We start from the raw sequence: 12,592 nt of genomic DNA on the forward strand, positions 1-12,592 counted from the left end.
CTTAGTGGACCATTGCTAGACATATAAATCGTCTGTACATAGACCAGTCATTGTTTGTGGTCTTATATGACAATTTATGAAAAAGAGATATGTCTTATTAATCACACCAACAAATGACAGTGAGGGAGGAAGGGAGGGAGGGATTGGAATCTTTTTAATCTAAGGTTAAATGGACATAATCATTTTGGGGAAAAGTGTCAAAAAAATCCTAAACCTTCTGCATTAGTGCCAATTCAGTCCTAAACCTTTTTTTGATGCCAATTCAGTCCTAAACCTTTTGTATTTATGCCAATTTAGTCCTAAACATTTTTTTGGTGTCAATTCAGTCCTAAACATTTTGCACTTGTGCCAATTCAATCATAAACCTTTTTGTCTTTGTGCCAATTCAATCTTTTCCAAACAATTTTGGCCAGGATTTTGCCGGCGTGGAGAACTTTTAATAATATTTTAATATTTTTTGAATTCTTTTAATTCTTTTTTTTCCTTCCTCCTTCCCAAATCAACGATGTTGGATTGAGCTCAAATTTGATCGGCTGAAGCGAAACGACGTGCTGATCAATACGCATAGCCTTTGGCTATGAATAACGATGGATTTTCGCGATTCGGGGTCGTTTAGATAGTTTTTTTTTAATTATTTTAGTAATTTTCGAATTAAGGGTATTTTTGTATTTTTTGCTTTTTTTTTTGTCATTAGGGTTAACACCCTTTATAAACTCGTTTTTAGGGTTTTGAGAGGCAGTAGTTTTTGGATGTTTTGAAAACTTATCGATTGTTAATCGATTGAGAGAACAATTTGTTCCTCGTTATCGTTTCGATTCTTCTCGTTTAGCCTAATTTCTATCACGGCTTCGGCATCAATTGGTATCGAGCAACGAGTTGCTTGAATCAATGGCGGAAACGAGTAATTGCGGTTGTGGACGGCGGGCTCGTGGTGGCCGGGGCGTGGAGGCGTTCCGAAGTAGACGACCAACCGCGTCTAAGAGATCTGCGAGACGTAGAAATTGAAGAACAGAGAAGACGAATCCAGGATTTGGAGCGACAACTTGTGGAGGCGAGATTGGGCGTTCAATCCGAAGAAGAAGCAGAATCTGAGGATCCATCCGATGATGAAGAGGAGGACGTAAATCCTTTCAGGGTTATGAACCAGGGGCGGAATCGAGGAGTACGACTTGGAAATCAACGCTCTTCTCAAAATTTCGGGATGAAGATCGAGATTCCCGAATTTAATGGTAAGGCTCATCCTGATGAGTTTATTGATTGGTTACATACAGTAGAGAGGATCTTTGATATTAAGGATCTGACTGAAGAGCAGAAAGTTAAATTAGTGACTATTAGATTACGAAAACATGCCTCGATATGGTGGGAGCATGTGAAAAGGCAGCGTGCTAGAGAGGGGAAATCAAAAGTAAATCGCTGGGAGAAGATGAAAAAGTTATTGCAGAAAATTTTTTTGCCTACCCATTATAGGCAAGAGGCGTTTATCGAGTATCATAACGTCAAGCAAGGTGATAAAACAGTTGAGAAATTTACAGAAGAATTTGATCACTTGCGGATGCATTGTGATGTGGCGGAGGAAGACGAGCAGACGATTACACGATATCTGGCAGGGCTGCGATATGAGATCTCTGATGTTGTCCAATTACAGCAGTATTGGACATATGATGATGTGTGCAGACTAGTCCTAAAGGTGGAGGGGCACTTTAAAAGAAAGAGCAATAATTCTAAGTGGTCAGGCAGCAGTTCCAAGTGGTCAGATAAAGAATCCCAAGGAAAAGCGGAAACATCTGCAAGCGGTGTTTCAAGTGTCGGGGATTCGAGCATTTTGCTGCTGATTGTCCGAACCGACAGATTGTGACGCTTGTTAATAATCCAGTTTTTTATGAAGGCCCAGTTTATGATAAATCTGAAGGCGAAGAAGAGGATGCGGATGCGGAACAGGAAGAGATTATCTATGCTGATTCTGGTGAGTCCCTAGTCGTTAAAAGAATATTAAATGTTGCTGTAGCGGATGATGAATCGTGGCTTAGACATAATATTTTTCATACTAAGTGTACTAGTAGAGGAAAAGTATGCAGCATGATAATAGATGGTGGGAGTTGCGAGAATGTGGTGTAGGTGTCTTGTGCAATTTTCGATTGGAAAAAATTACATCGATGAGGTGTGGTGTGATGTAGTCCCAATGGATGCTTGCCATATTTTATTGGGGAGGCCGTGGCAGTTTGACAGAAAGACACAGCATGATAGTTTCAAAAATACTTATACCTTCAAGAAGGATGGCCGAACTATTACCCTAGGTCCTTCAGATTTGAGAAAAGAAGGGAAAGTAATCTGCTTTCCAAATCAAAATTTCAAGAAGAGGCAGTGAACGCGCTTGAGCTTTTTGCCATTGTGGTGATGGAGCGGAATTCTGACATTCTCGAAATTCCTACCCAAGTTCTGCCCTTGCTTGAGGAGTTTGCTGATGTCGTACTGGAAGAGTTGCCACCTGGGTTGCCGGGTGAGCACAATGTTTCTGGAACTTTTAATGTAGCAGATTTGTCACCTTACTACACTGAAGATGAAGAAGACCCTGAAGAGATTGATGACAATGAAGATGAAGCAGATTCGAGGACGAATCTTTCTCTAGTAGGGGAGGATGATGCACTTAGGGGACCGACGGACCCGTTATGCGATTGGACGAACCGGCGGGCTTGAAGTCAACGATGTTGGATTGAGCTCAAATTTGGTCGGCTGAAGCGAAACGGCGTGCTGATCAATACACATAGCCTACGGCTATGATTAATGATGGATTTTCGCGATTCGGGGTCGTTTAGATAGTTTTTTTTAATTATTTTAGTAATTTTCGAATTAAGGGTATTTTTGTATTTTTTGCGTTTTTTTTTTGTCATTAGGGTTAACACCCTTTATAAACTCGTTTTTAGGGTTTTGAGAGGCAGTAGTTTTTGGATGTTTTGAAAACTTATCGATTGTTAATCGATTGAGAGAACAGTTTGTTCCTCGTTATCGTTTCGATTCTTCTGTTTAGCCTAATTTCTATCGCGCTTCGGCATCATCGCCGACCTCTGGCCTCTGGCCAGTCACTAGTCCAGCGACCAGTAAGACGAAGAGGGAGGGGAGGGAAAAAAAAGAATAAATAAATAAATATTCAATAATATATTAAAATATTATTAAAATTGTCCACGTCAGCGTCGGTGATCGGCTGCCGACCGGCTAGTGTCCACGTCAGCAAAATCCAGCCAAAATTGACCGGAATGACTGAATTGGCACAAAGACAAAAAGATTTATGACTGAATTGGCACCAATACAAAAGGTTTATGACTGAATTGGCACCAAAAAAAGGTTTAGGACTAAATTGGTACCAATGCAAAAGGTTTATGACTAAATTGGCACAAAAAAAAAGTTTATGACTAAATTGGCACAAATACAAAAGGTTATGACTTTTTTTGCACTTTTCCCCATCATTTTGCCCATGTCTCCAAGAGCAGTTGTCACATCTCAAATTCCCGCTTCTTTGAATAAATTGCTTTATTAACTTGTCAAGACCTCATATCAGGTGAGAGAGACTATATTAAGTGATTCATAAATAAGTATCCACTCTCAAGTTGTTAACCCCACGTGTAGTCACTCAGGGCATTCCTTCTACCCACCTGAAGCGGACCGGGATGTTACAATACTTCAAAATTGACTTAAAACCCATCGTCAATTGTTATTCGAAAGTAATTCATTGTGAAATAAAGTAACTCCTTCACTCATACTTATCAAAAAAACTTTTGCTAAGGTTGCGCAACAGCATCTCCAAAGTAATTGATTGGTGTTAATTTGCAATCCTGAAATGAGAGGTTCAAATCAGAATTAATTGAACTGTCCTAGGACAAGGGCTTGTTTTCACGACATTCTAGTCGTGATTTTGAACGAAGGATAAAGCATTGGAGTCAAATGACTATGAGAGATGAATGATGAGCAGGAGGATTCGTACTAGGATTGATGTGTGAAGTGGGGCGAGAGAATTGGAGACCTAATATATGTATAATCGCAGCCAGATGTATAACATGCTCCGCCCAAGAGAGTGGGGAGCAGCCTTGAACATTTCCTTATTCTCTACTCTTTATTTTTCCATTTTTGGTCCCCATCTGTCCATGAAATGGTAAACAATGACTTGAGTGTCAATTTCTACTTCCTGGTCTTGCTTTTTCCGATTTCGCCTCTTTTAAAGCGATTCACTCACCCATAAGATATACTTCAATGCAAATCATGGCCATGCCTCGCCGCGTTCCCATAACGGGGTTCTTCAATTCCCTTTTCGACCACGATGAGCGTAATGACCCCCTTCAAGTCCGCAACTACATCCTCGTGGTGGCCACCCGGATCTCCGCCATGACTTTCCAGGCTGGCATGAATCGCCCCAGCGGGGTCTGGCAGGACGAGCACAATGCGGGGCAAGCCATCTATGCCTCGGATGAGATGTCCTTCTTCGTGTTCCTGACGTGCAACACGCTTGCTCTGTCCTAGTCGATCCTCCTCATAATCTCCCTCGCCTGGGGCTTCCCTTTCTTCTTCGACGTGGTCGCTACCACGGTCTTTATGGTGGTGACTTACGGAGCCTCAATCTTGGTGATAACACCGAGGGAGATGAAGACGGTGAACTTCCGGTACTACTTGTCCATTCTAGCGGTTCCGTTCTGATGGAAACTTATTCCTAATCTCGTTCAATTAAGAAACAGTTCCTAAAACCGAGACTTCAACAAACGAGAAACATGCCCAAAAAAAAAAAATACAAACGCTAATCGAATAGGTACATCACTCAACGGAACATATCTTGTTTTCACGGATTATATGCCATCAATTACAGACTCGAGAGTTCTTCGGATAGTACGTCAGGATGAAGAGCAGAGAGCAAAAACGTCGTATATATTTAGAACGTCAGAACATCATTTTCTTTTCTATGACACGTTTTCTCTATTGATAACTGTTCCCTTTATCCCACAAGATAAAACTGTTAAGAGCAGTTATATGATGGGTAAGTAATCGCCAAAGCAATTACTTGAGATGGGCCCTTATAATGGGTCATGGGCTGGGTTAGCCCAACATGGGCAGCCCACCCATAAAACCCAGTATCCATCACGTTCCTTGTGAGGGTTGTCATTAAGAGCTGCAGTAAGTGGTAAGTTGGGTAGTTAAAAGTCATATCTCAACAATCATGTGCTTTCAGTTAGCAAAAGAGAGGGGAAGAAAAAGGCATAATTTTGCAGTTGTAGAAGCCAAAATTGACTTTGGTTTTAATGGTAATGCGGAGTAGAATAAGCATGTTTCATTCGGGAAGCTCTCTTTCTCTGTACGGAAACTTTAGATCTTGTTAGAACTTTATTAGACTTAGAGGATCTTTGCTAGAGATATAAATCGTCTGCATACAGAACGGTCATTGTTTTGTTGTCTTCCACCTACAACTTAAGAAAAAGAGATATGACGTCTCAAACTTTAGATCTTGTGAGGGAGGAAGCAAGGGACGGATTATAATCTTGTTAATCATGACTCTCAAAAGTTTCGCTTGTTTAAGCGGGATGCAATTGCGACATCTTAAATTCTCATGTTAGACTAGGGAGATTTTATTAAGCAATTCATAAATAAACACCTACTCCTAAATAGTCGCCGTTTTGTGCTGTCGCTTAGAATATTCATTTCGAAGACATTACCCAAATAGAGCGAGCCTGGTTATTACCATAATTCCAAATTGACTTACGACCCATTGTTGCTTGTTGTTTTGGAAGTATTCATTGTGATATAAAGTTAGCTTCTTGACGGAGTGCATCTTTAAATTTGGGTCATTACGAGAATTCCAAAATGAGTGTTTTTAAATTTGCAGTAAATTTTGGTAGATGGAGGGTATTTTGACCTCCCACATGTTTTTGACATGCAACACGCTCGCCCTCTCCTCATCAATCTTACTCATAATCAACCTCACTTGGGGCTTCCCTTTCTTCCTCGAGGTGATCATTGTGACGGTCTTGATGCTGATGACTTACGGGCTCTCGATCTTTGGGATCATGCCAACGGTGAAGGTGAAGTTCCAACAGTCGTTGTCCATATGCCGCTTCTCCGATTGTCATGAGAGTTGTCATTCAAATTTGCAAGTATGTCATTGTGAAGTCCGGTGGAAAATGTAACTTTTACCTTGGGTAGTTAGAAGCGATGCATCTTGGTTTTGAGTGGATTAGCTCTAAAAAATCATGTGTTTTCAGTTGGCATGTCCGTAAGCAGAAGACAAAAAAAAGAAAAGAAAAAGAAGAGCCTAATGGTGCAATTGTAGAAGCCGCAATAGACTTAGGTTTTGATGGTCTATTGAGTAGAACAAGCAATGTTTCGTTGGTGAAGCTCTTTCTCTCTATGCAAATTTTGAATCTAGTAAGCAGTTTATTGGACTTAGTGGATCATTGCTAGAGATATAAATCGCCTGTACATAGACCAATCATTGTTTGTGGTCTTTTTCATAAATGACAATTTATGAAAAACGGATATGTCTTATTAATCACACCAACAAATGACAGTGAGGGAGGAAAGGAGGGAGGGATTGGAATCTTGTTAATCTAAGGTTAAATGGACATCATCATTTTGCCCATGTCTCCAAGAGCAGTCAAAACCTCACATTGGGTGACAAAGACTATATTAAGTAATTCATCTCAAATGGTTACCCCCTTGTGTAGTCGCTCGGGGCATTCCTTCTATGGGCATAACTCACCTAGAGCGGACCGGGATCGATGTTACGATAATTCAAAATTGACTTAAAACTCATCTTCACTTATTATTCAAAAGTAATTCATTGTGAAATAAAGTAACTCCTTCACTCTTACTTATTAAAAAAAGCTTTTGCTAAGGCCGCACGACAGCATCTCCGAATAAATTTGATTGGTTTGCAATCTTGAAATGAGAGGTCCAAATCAGAATAATCGAAAACAAGGGCTTGTGTTCACGACATTCTAGTCGTGATATTGAATGAAGGATAAAACATTGGAGTCATATGACTATGAGAGATGAATAATGAGCATGAGGATTCGTACTAGGATTGATGTGTGAAGTGGGGCAAGAGAATATATATAATCGCAGCCAGCTGCATAACATGTCCGCCCAAGAAAGTAGGCCTAATACGAGCAGCTTTGAAAATTTTCTTATTCTCTACTCTTTATTTTTCCTTTTTTGATCCCCAGCTGCCCATGAAAATCGAGAGGAAATTCTATTCCTTGAATAGGTTTTCGAAAATGACAAAACAAAGGAAGTATAAATAAGATCTTTCGTTTTTTATGACAAAAGCTCATAAGTGACACAAATAAATATTGGTAAATATATATAAGAATTGTTAAATTTAATGGGTTGGTAAGAAAGATAAATGAAAATGAGTAAATGATAATAAAAAAGTCGATAAATTCGAATAGCCAAATAAATGTTAATAATTGGAAAAAAGTTGGTAAGTCGCTCAAATAAAAATTAAAAATTTGATATTGGTAAGAAAGACAAATAAAAGTTAGTATAAAATAAGAAAATTTGATGATTTGTATACGTGGAAATTACTGAGAAAGTATTAAATCTATTCCATTTATGTTAATTCAGTCCTAAACCTTTCATCAATTTGGCCATTTTGGTCATAAATATTTTGACGATTTGCTAATGCAGTCCATTCAGTCAATTTTGGCCAAAAATTGCTGACGTGGACTCTAAACGTGCTACATGGCTTGACCGTCGCTGACATGGATAATTTTTGTAATTTTTAATAATTTTCTGAATTTTTTCTTTTCTTTCTTTTCTTTCTCTTTGTTTTTCCCTTTGCTTTTCGCTAGTGGCTAGTCGCCGACCACTTGCCACAAGCAATGACTGGCCTCGCCTGGGTGCCGACCCTTGCCTAGGTGAGGGCCACCCTCACTAGATCAAGTGAGGCCAACTCTCGGCCAAGTGAGGCCAACCCCCGCTGGCCACTGGCAATACGGAAAGGGAAAAAAAAGAAAGGAAAATGAATGGAAAAAATCAAAAAAATTATTAAAAAATTGTCCACGTCATCGCCGACCGTACCACTTAAAACGGCCAACCTCCACGTCAACGATTTTCAGCCAAAATTGGCTCGATGGACTATATTGGCAAATTTTCAAAAAATCTATGACTAAATTGGCCAATTTGAAAGGCTTCAGACTAAATTGGTGCTATAGTTAGTTTAGGATTTTCTTGGTAATTTCCTCATTTGTACACCATCAATAAAAAGTTAATAAATTCAAAAAAAAAATGTTGGTAACTTTCCAACGAACTAAAGGGTAGTCAATAATTTTTACACCATTAACAACTTTTTTAAAAAAATTACTAGCACCAGGAAAAATATCAATTTATATTTGTATTTTTTATTTGGGTTAATATCACGAAAAATCCTAAACTGGTACACTTATGACAAATTTACCTCAAATTAATTTTTTGACCATCAAAAACCCAAAACTAATACATCTGTGACAAATTTATCCCAAACTATTTTTTGAATCACCAAAACCCTAAACTGGTACAATTATGACAAATTCACCATCTGTTATCTTCCGTTAAATTGAATTAATACGACAAAAAATCACAAACCGGTACAACATATAACAAACGGAAGGTAAAACTCCAAATCGGTACAACCGTTAACTGCCACTTGTCATGTAATTCAGCAATTTAACGGTAAAATTTAACAAAAACTAATTGAGAGTAAATTTATCACAGGTATACCAGTTTAGAGTTTTTTGTGGTATTAACCCTATTTATTTTTTAAATGGAACATTTAGTGTACCTTCCAAATGATTTGAAAGCGAGACTGCCCCTCTCAACACCTAACAACGTCTCTCCGTCTTTGCATGTAATAAGTCGATGGACGTGGACCAAATCCAGATTGGATCATGAAGAACGGCTGCTGAACAGACCATGTCACAGCTTAACATCTGATATGTTGCATGAATGTGAATTGGCCTTGGCTGCTACGCGATATGTCAAAGGAAAAACCCATATGTACATATGCTTTCGTTCTTAAGCTTAAAGTGTATATATAGAGAGAAGGAAGAGAATCGAAGCCCGATCACAGAGCCACGAAACAGGCGGGCAGCGAAGGAGACGAAGACCTCCATCACCTAACAATTTCTCGCATAACATCGACAACGTAAACGGTTACTCAAACACAATCCGATGTTAGCCACAAATCCCGTATATTTGATCCTAGAGAAACATGTTGCCTTTACTACTTGTTGATGTTGTTTGGCCCACGAAAAAGAAAATTATGTTTACAGTACTGCGAAAGAAAAAAGAAAACTTGTGATCATACATTAGGGGTGAGCGGTTCCAGGTTCCACTTGAAACCTAGAACCTACCGTCGGGTACAAGTTCCTCATTTTTTGGAACATGGAACCTACCCGTTGAAACTTGAAACCTGGAACCTACCCTGTCATAGGTTCCAGGGTCTAACATGATATTTTTTATTTTATTTCATTATGAAAATGAACGCAACAATACTGAATAAACATGTCATTCACCAAAGAGAATACAAAAGACTAGTTTTCCTAGCATTACGGTTCAGATAAATACAATTAAAATTAGAAGTCATTGCGTGAATTGATATTAGGGGTGAACGGTTCCATGCTCCGTATAGGTTCCACCTAGAATCTACCTATGATAATAGGTTCCTCATTTTTTAGAACCTGCAACCTAGGATATCACATATTCGAGGGTCAGTTCCAAAGTCTATCCAAGTTTCCACCTGTATTATTAATTGAATAATTGCAGTGAATTATCACCTTTAATGACCACCACTTGCTGCTATGATTCACTAACCTCAACTTATATTTAGACACACGAAAAATATGAAATATTAACAAGTCATAAAATAAAAGCTTATACTAGTGGTAGCAGATTATACACTCATCATCTAACACTATGAAACATCGCAGGATTACGCAAAGACATAGATCAAGAAAAAACACAAAAAACTCTTTTAAGTTCATGTTTCAAGTTTCAGATTCCAGGTTTCACCTACCTAGAACCTGGAACCTACCCGTCAAAATAAGTTCTTTAATTTTTGGAACCTAGAACCTACCCTGCATACCTTGGAACCTAAAACCTACAGATTTTCACCGGTCAGGTTCTCAAGTCTTAGATTCCACCCTTGAACCATGCTCATTTCTAATTCGCGTGTTATTAGATTAGGTCAAATGGGAAAATCCCACCACTCGCACATCGCATTTATATGTTTGCTTTCTTGCGTTGCTTCTTTTTCTTGTACCGACAAAGATTCCTTAGATCTTAAAACCAAGACACCTCTCGGTCACTTCGCTTTCAAAACGTTTTCTTCTACAAATATCCTCCATTTCTTCCAACTCTTATCGATCAACAATCCCCCAAGTTTGATCTACATTTTTGCGAGTTGCAGAGTGAGAAGAAAGTGAGAAATGCAAGACTTCGAGCGTCAAATCGACACAATTGAACATTGCTAATCTCTCATGGGGCTAGTCCGAGTGTGGTTAATTAGCTGAACACGTCTTGGGAGGAATGAAAAAGAAATTGACTAGTTGTTTACCACAAGAAAAGAAATTTACTAGTTGCAAGAAAACTGTAATTGCTAAAATAAGACGACTTGATTACACTTAGCGTTGACTCGTGCCGAACGTTGTTGCCTAAATAAAAGCTTTCACGGACTCGGCATTGTAATCGCTCTTTCTCTAGCTCAATGTACTTTGATGAAAACGGCTAGCCCCTTGGAAGACAGCATCAACCCTAGAAGGAGCTCGTTCAACTACATCCGACGGGACCCAGCCCAAACCGACATCCGCAACATGCTCTTGCTCGCTGCCACCCTGATGCTGCGGACACCTTCCAGGCCGGGGTCAACCCGCCGGGTGGGGTGTGGCAAGATAACCAGGGGCACAACGCGGGCAACGCAATCTACTCCACCCACTTGGTGCCCTTTCACGTCTTCTTGGTCTTCAACACATTTGCACTTGCCACCTCCGTCCTCTTGATCATATTGCTCACCAACCAATACCCTTTCCAGCTGGAGATCGTGGCAGTGACGGTCTCGATGATGGTTACGTATGGATCAGCATTGTTCGCCGTCGTGCCCGACGAGAGGGTCAAGTTCTGCTACAACACTCTCACTGCTTTTGTGCCAGTCATCATAAGGGTCGTCATCTATGTTTACCGCAAGTATGCAATGAAAGCTTAGAGAGTGTAATATTTTATCCATTGTCAATACGGAACTTCTTGTTTATTAATGATCACCTTTGTTAGGTCAGTGGAACTTAAGTGCCAGAAATGTTTGTGTTCTAGGTGCGCGCTAATGCGATCACAAGAGAACAAGTACCAGGATATCTGGGCATCAGTTCTAATAAGACGTGATTTATTTTGAATAAGGATGAGATGTTTGAGTAACTCATAACCGCGGTTCTGCAGTTCTAAGTAGAGGTGGCAAACATGCGAATCGGGTCGGTTTCGGTTCAGTTACTTCTGATTTCGGGACATTAGTAGGTTTTGGTTCCTCTCGGTTTACAAAATTTTGGATGCGCATCGGGTGGGTTTGGAACATTTTGGTTTCCTTTTTGCGTAGTCTAATTTTCAAATGCAGGTCAGATCAGTTGGGGTTCTCAAATTTCAACACGGGCGCATTGGTTAAATTCGATATCGATCCATATTCAGATACATGACATTTTGGTTTATGAAGTTGCAATTAGAAGTTAGGTTGGAAAGGCATCTCAACCTTGGTTCATTTCATGTTCTTTATTTTTCAAAAGCAACTTTGGACGGTTTCTGGTTGTTACTAGTTTCAGGCTCTCAAATTCTGTATAAGTCTGTTCTGATCCGGGTCTAGTTTGGTTTTGGCTTTGGATTTGCTTTCGTTTTCAGTTGCTTTGGTCAATTATCGTACATATTCATATTTGAAACAGTAGGTAAATACTTTCAAAATAATTTTGCATATACTATATCTTACCATAGAGTAATTTGAAGTGTGAAATTCAGGTGTTTTCAATTTGGATTACTTAGAATTTAGGTATGTTGGGGCGCATTTAGTCTTTAGGTTTCTTCGGCTTCAGGTTGGATCGGTTTGGATGGCTGAATGATTCAGGTTCTTTGGGTTATTTTAAATACGGGTCAAGTCGGGTACGTGTTGTTGGCTTCTCTTAATTCCGGGTTGGATCCGGCCAGTCTTCAGATATGCCAAGTTGGGTTTTGCCACCTCTAGTTCTAACGATTGAACCCCCTTTCTTAATGAGCCACGGAACCTCTACAAACGTAGTGCAGATTCCTAAAATGGAATTATGGGAGTTATGACAATCGCCGAAGATAAACAATTTTAAAACGCAGACTGTAGAGGCAAATTCTCAATTGTCGGCAGTACTTAGTGAAGTGAAATTGAATGTTGAGAGAGATTAAAGCTTAAAGATCTAAAGGCCCTTACCAAAAAAAAAGCTTAAAGATCTAAAGGCGTAATCAATGAAAAGATTGATTATGATTGCGCGAGCGTCATACTTTCCTTCTCAGTTTCCTCGAACAGCCTTCTGAGTTAGTGAAACTACAAACACCGAAATCACCCACATTCACATTTTGT

General features: G+C 39.5%; 1 protein-coding gene across 1 annotated transcript; it reads left to right on the top strand.

The window, feature by feature from the left end:
- The first annotated feature begins 5,873 nt into the window (after positions 1–5,873).
- On the top strand, positions 5,874–11,461 carry LOC130135919 (uncharacterized). Its single transcript, XM_056305785.1, has 2 exons — positions 5,874–6,128; positions 10,769–11,461. Exons 1-2 carry the CDS (start codon positions 5,874–5,876, stop codon positions 11,210–11,212), a joined length of 699 nt encoding a protein of 232 aa, XP_056161760.1. The 3' UTR covers positions 11,213–11,461.
- The last annotated feature ends 1,131 nt before the right edge of the window (positions 11,462–12,592 follow it).

This window comes from Syzygium oleosum, unplaced genomic scaffold (assembly GCF_021117445.2).
Source record: "Syzygium oleosum isolate NSW1041296 unplaced genomic scaffold, Sole_v2.1 Sole_v2.39, whole genome shotgun sequence".
Lineage (NCBI taxonomy): Eukaryota > Viridiplantae > Streptophyta > Magnoliopsida > Myrtales > Myrtaceae > Syzygium > Syzygium oleosum.

Excerpts from the sequence above, each read along its gene's own strand:
- LOC130135919 (XM_056305785.1), top strand. The coding sequence starts at position 5,874 with ATGGAGGGTATTTTGACCTCCCACATGTTTTTGACATGCAACACGCTC. Across the intron at positions 6,129-10,768 it reads GTTGTCATTCAAATTTGCAA|AAGGAGCTCGTTCAACTACA; the intron begins GTATGTCATTGT and ends CATCAACCCTAG.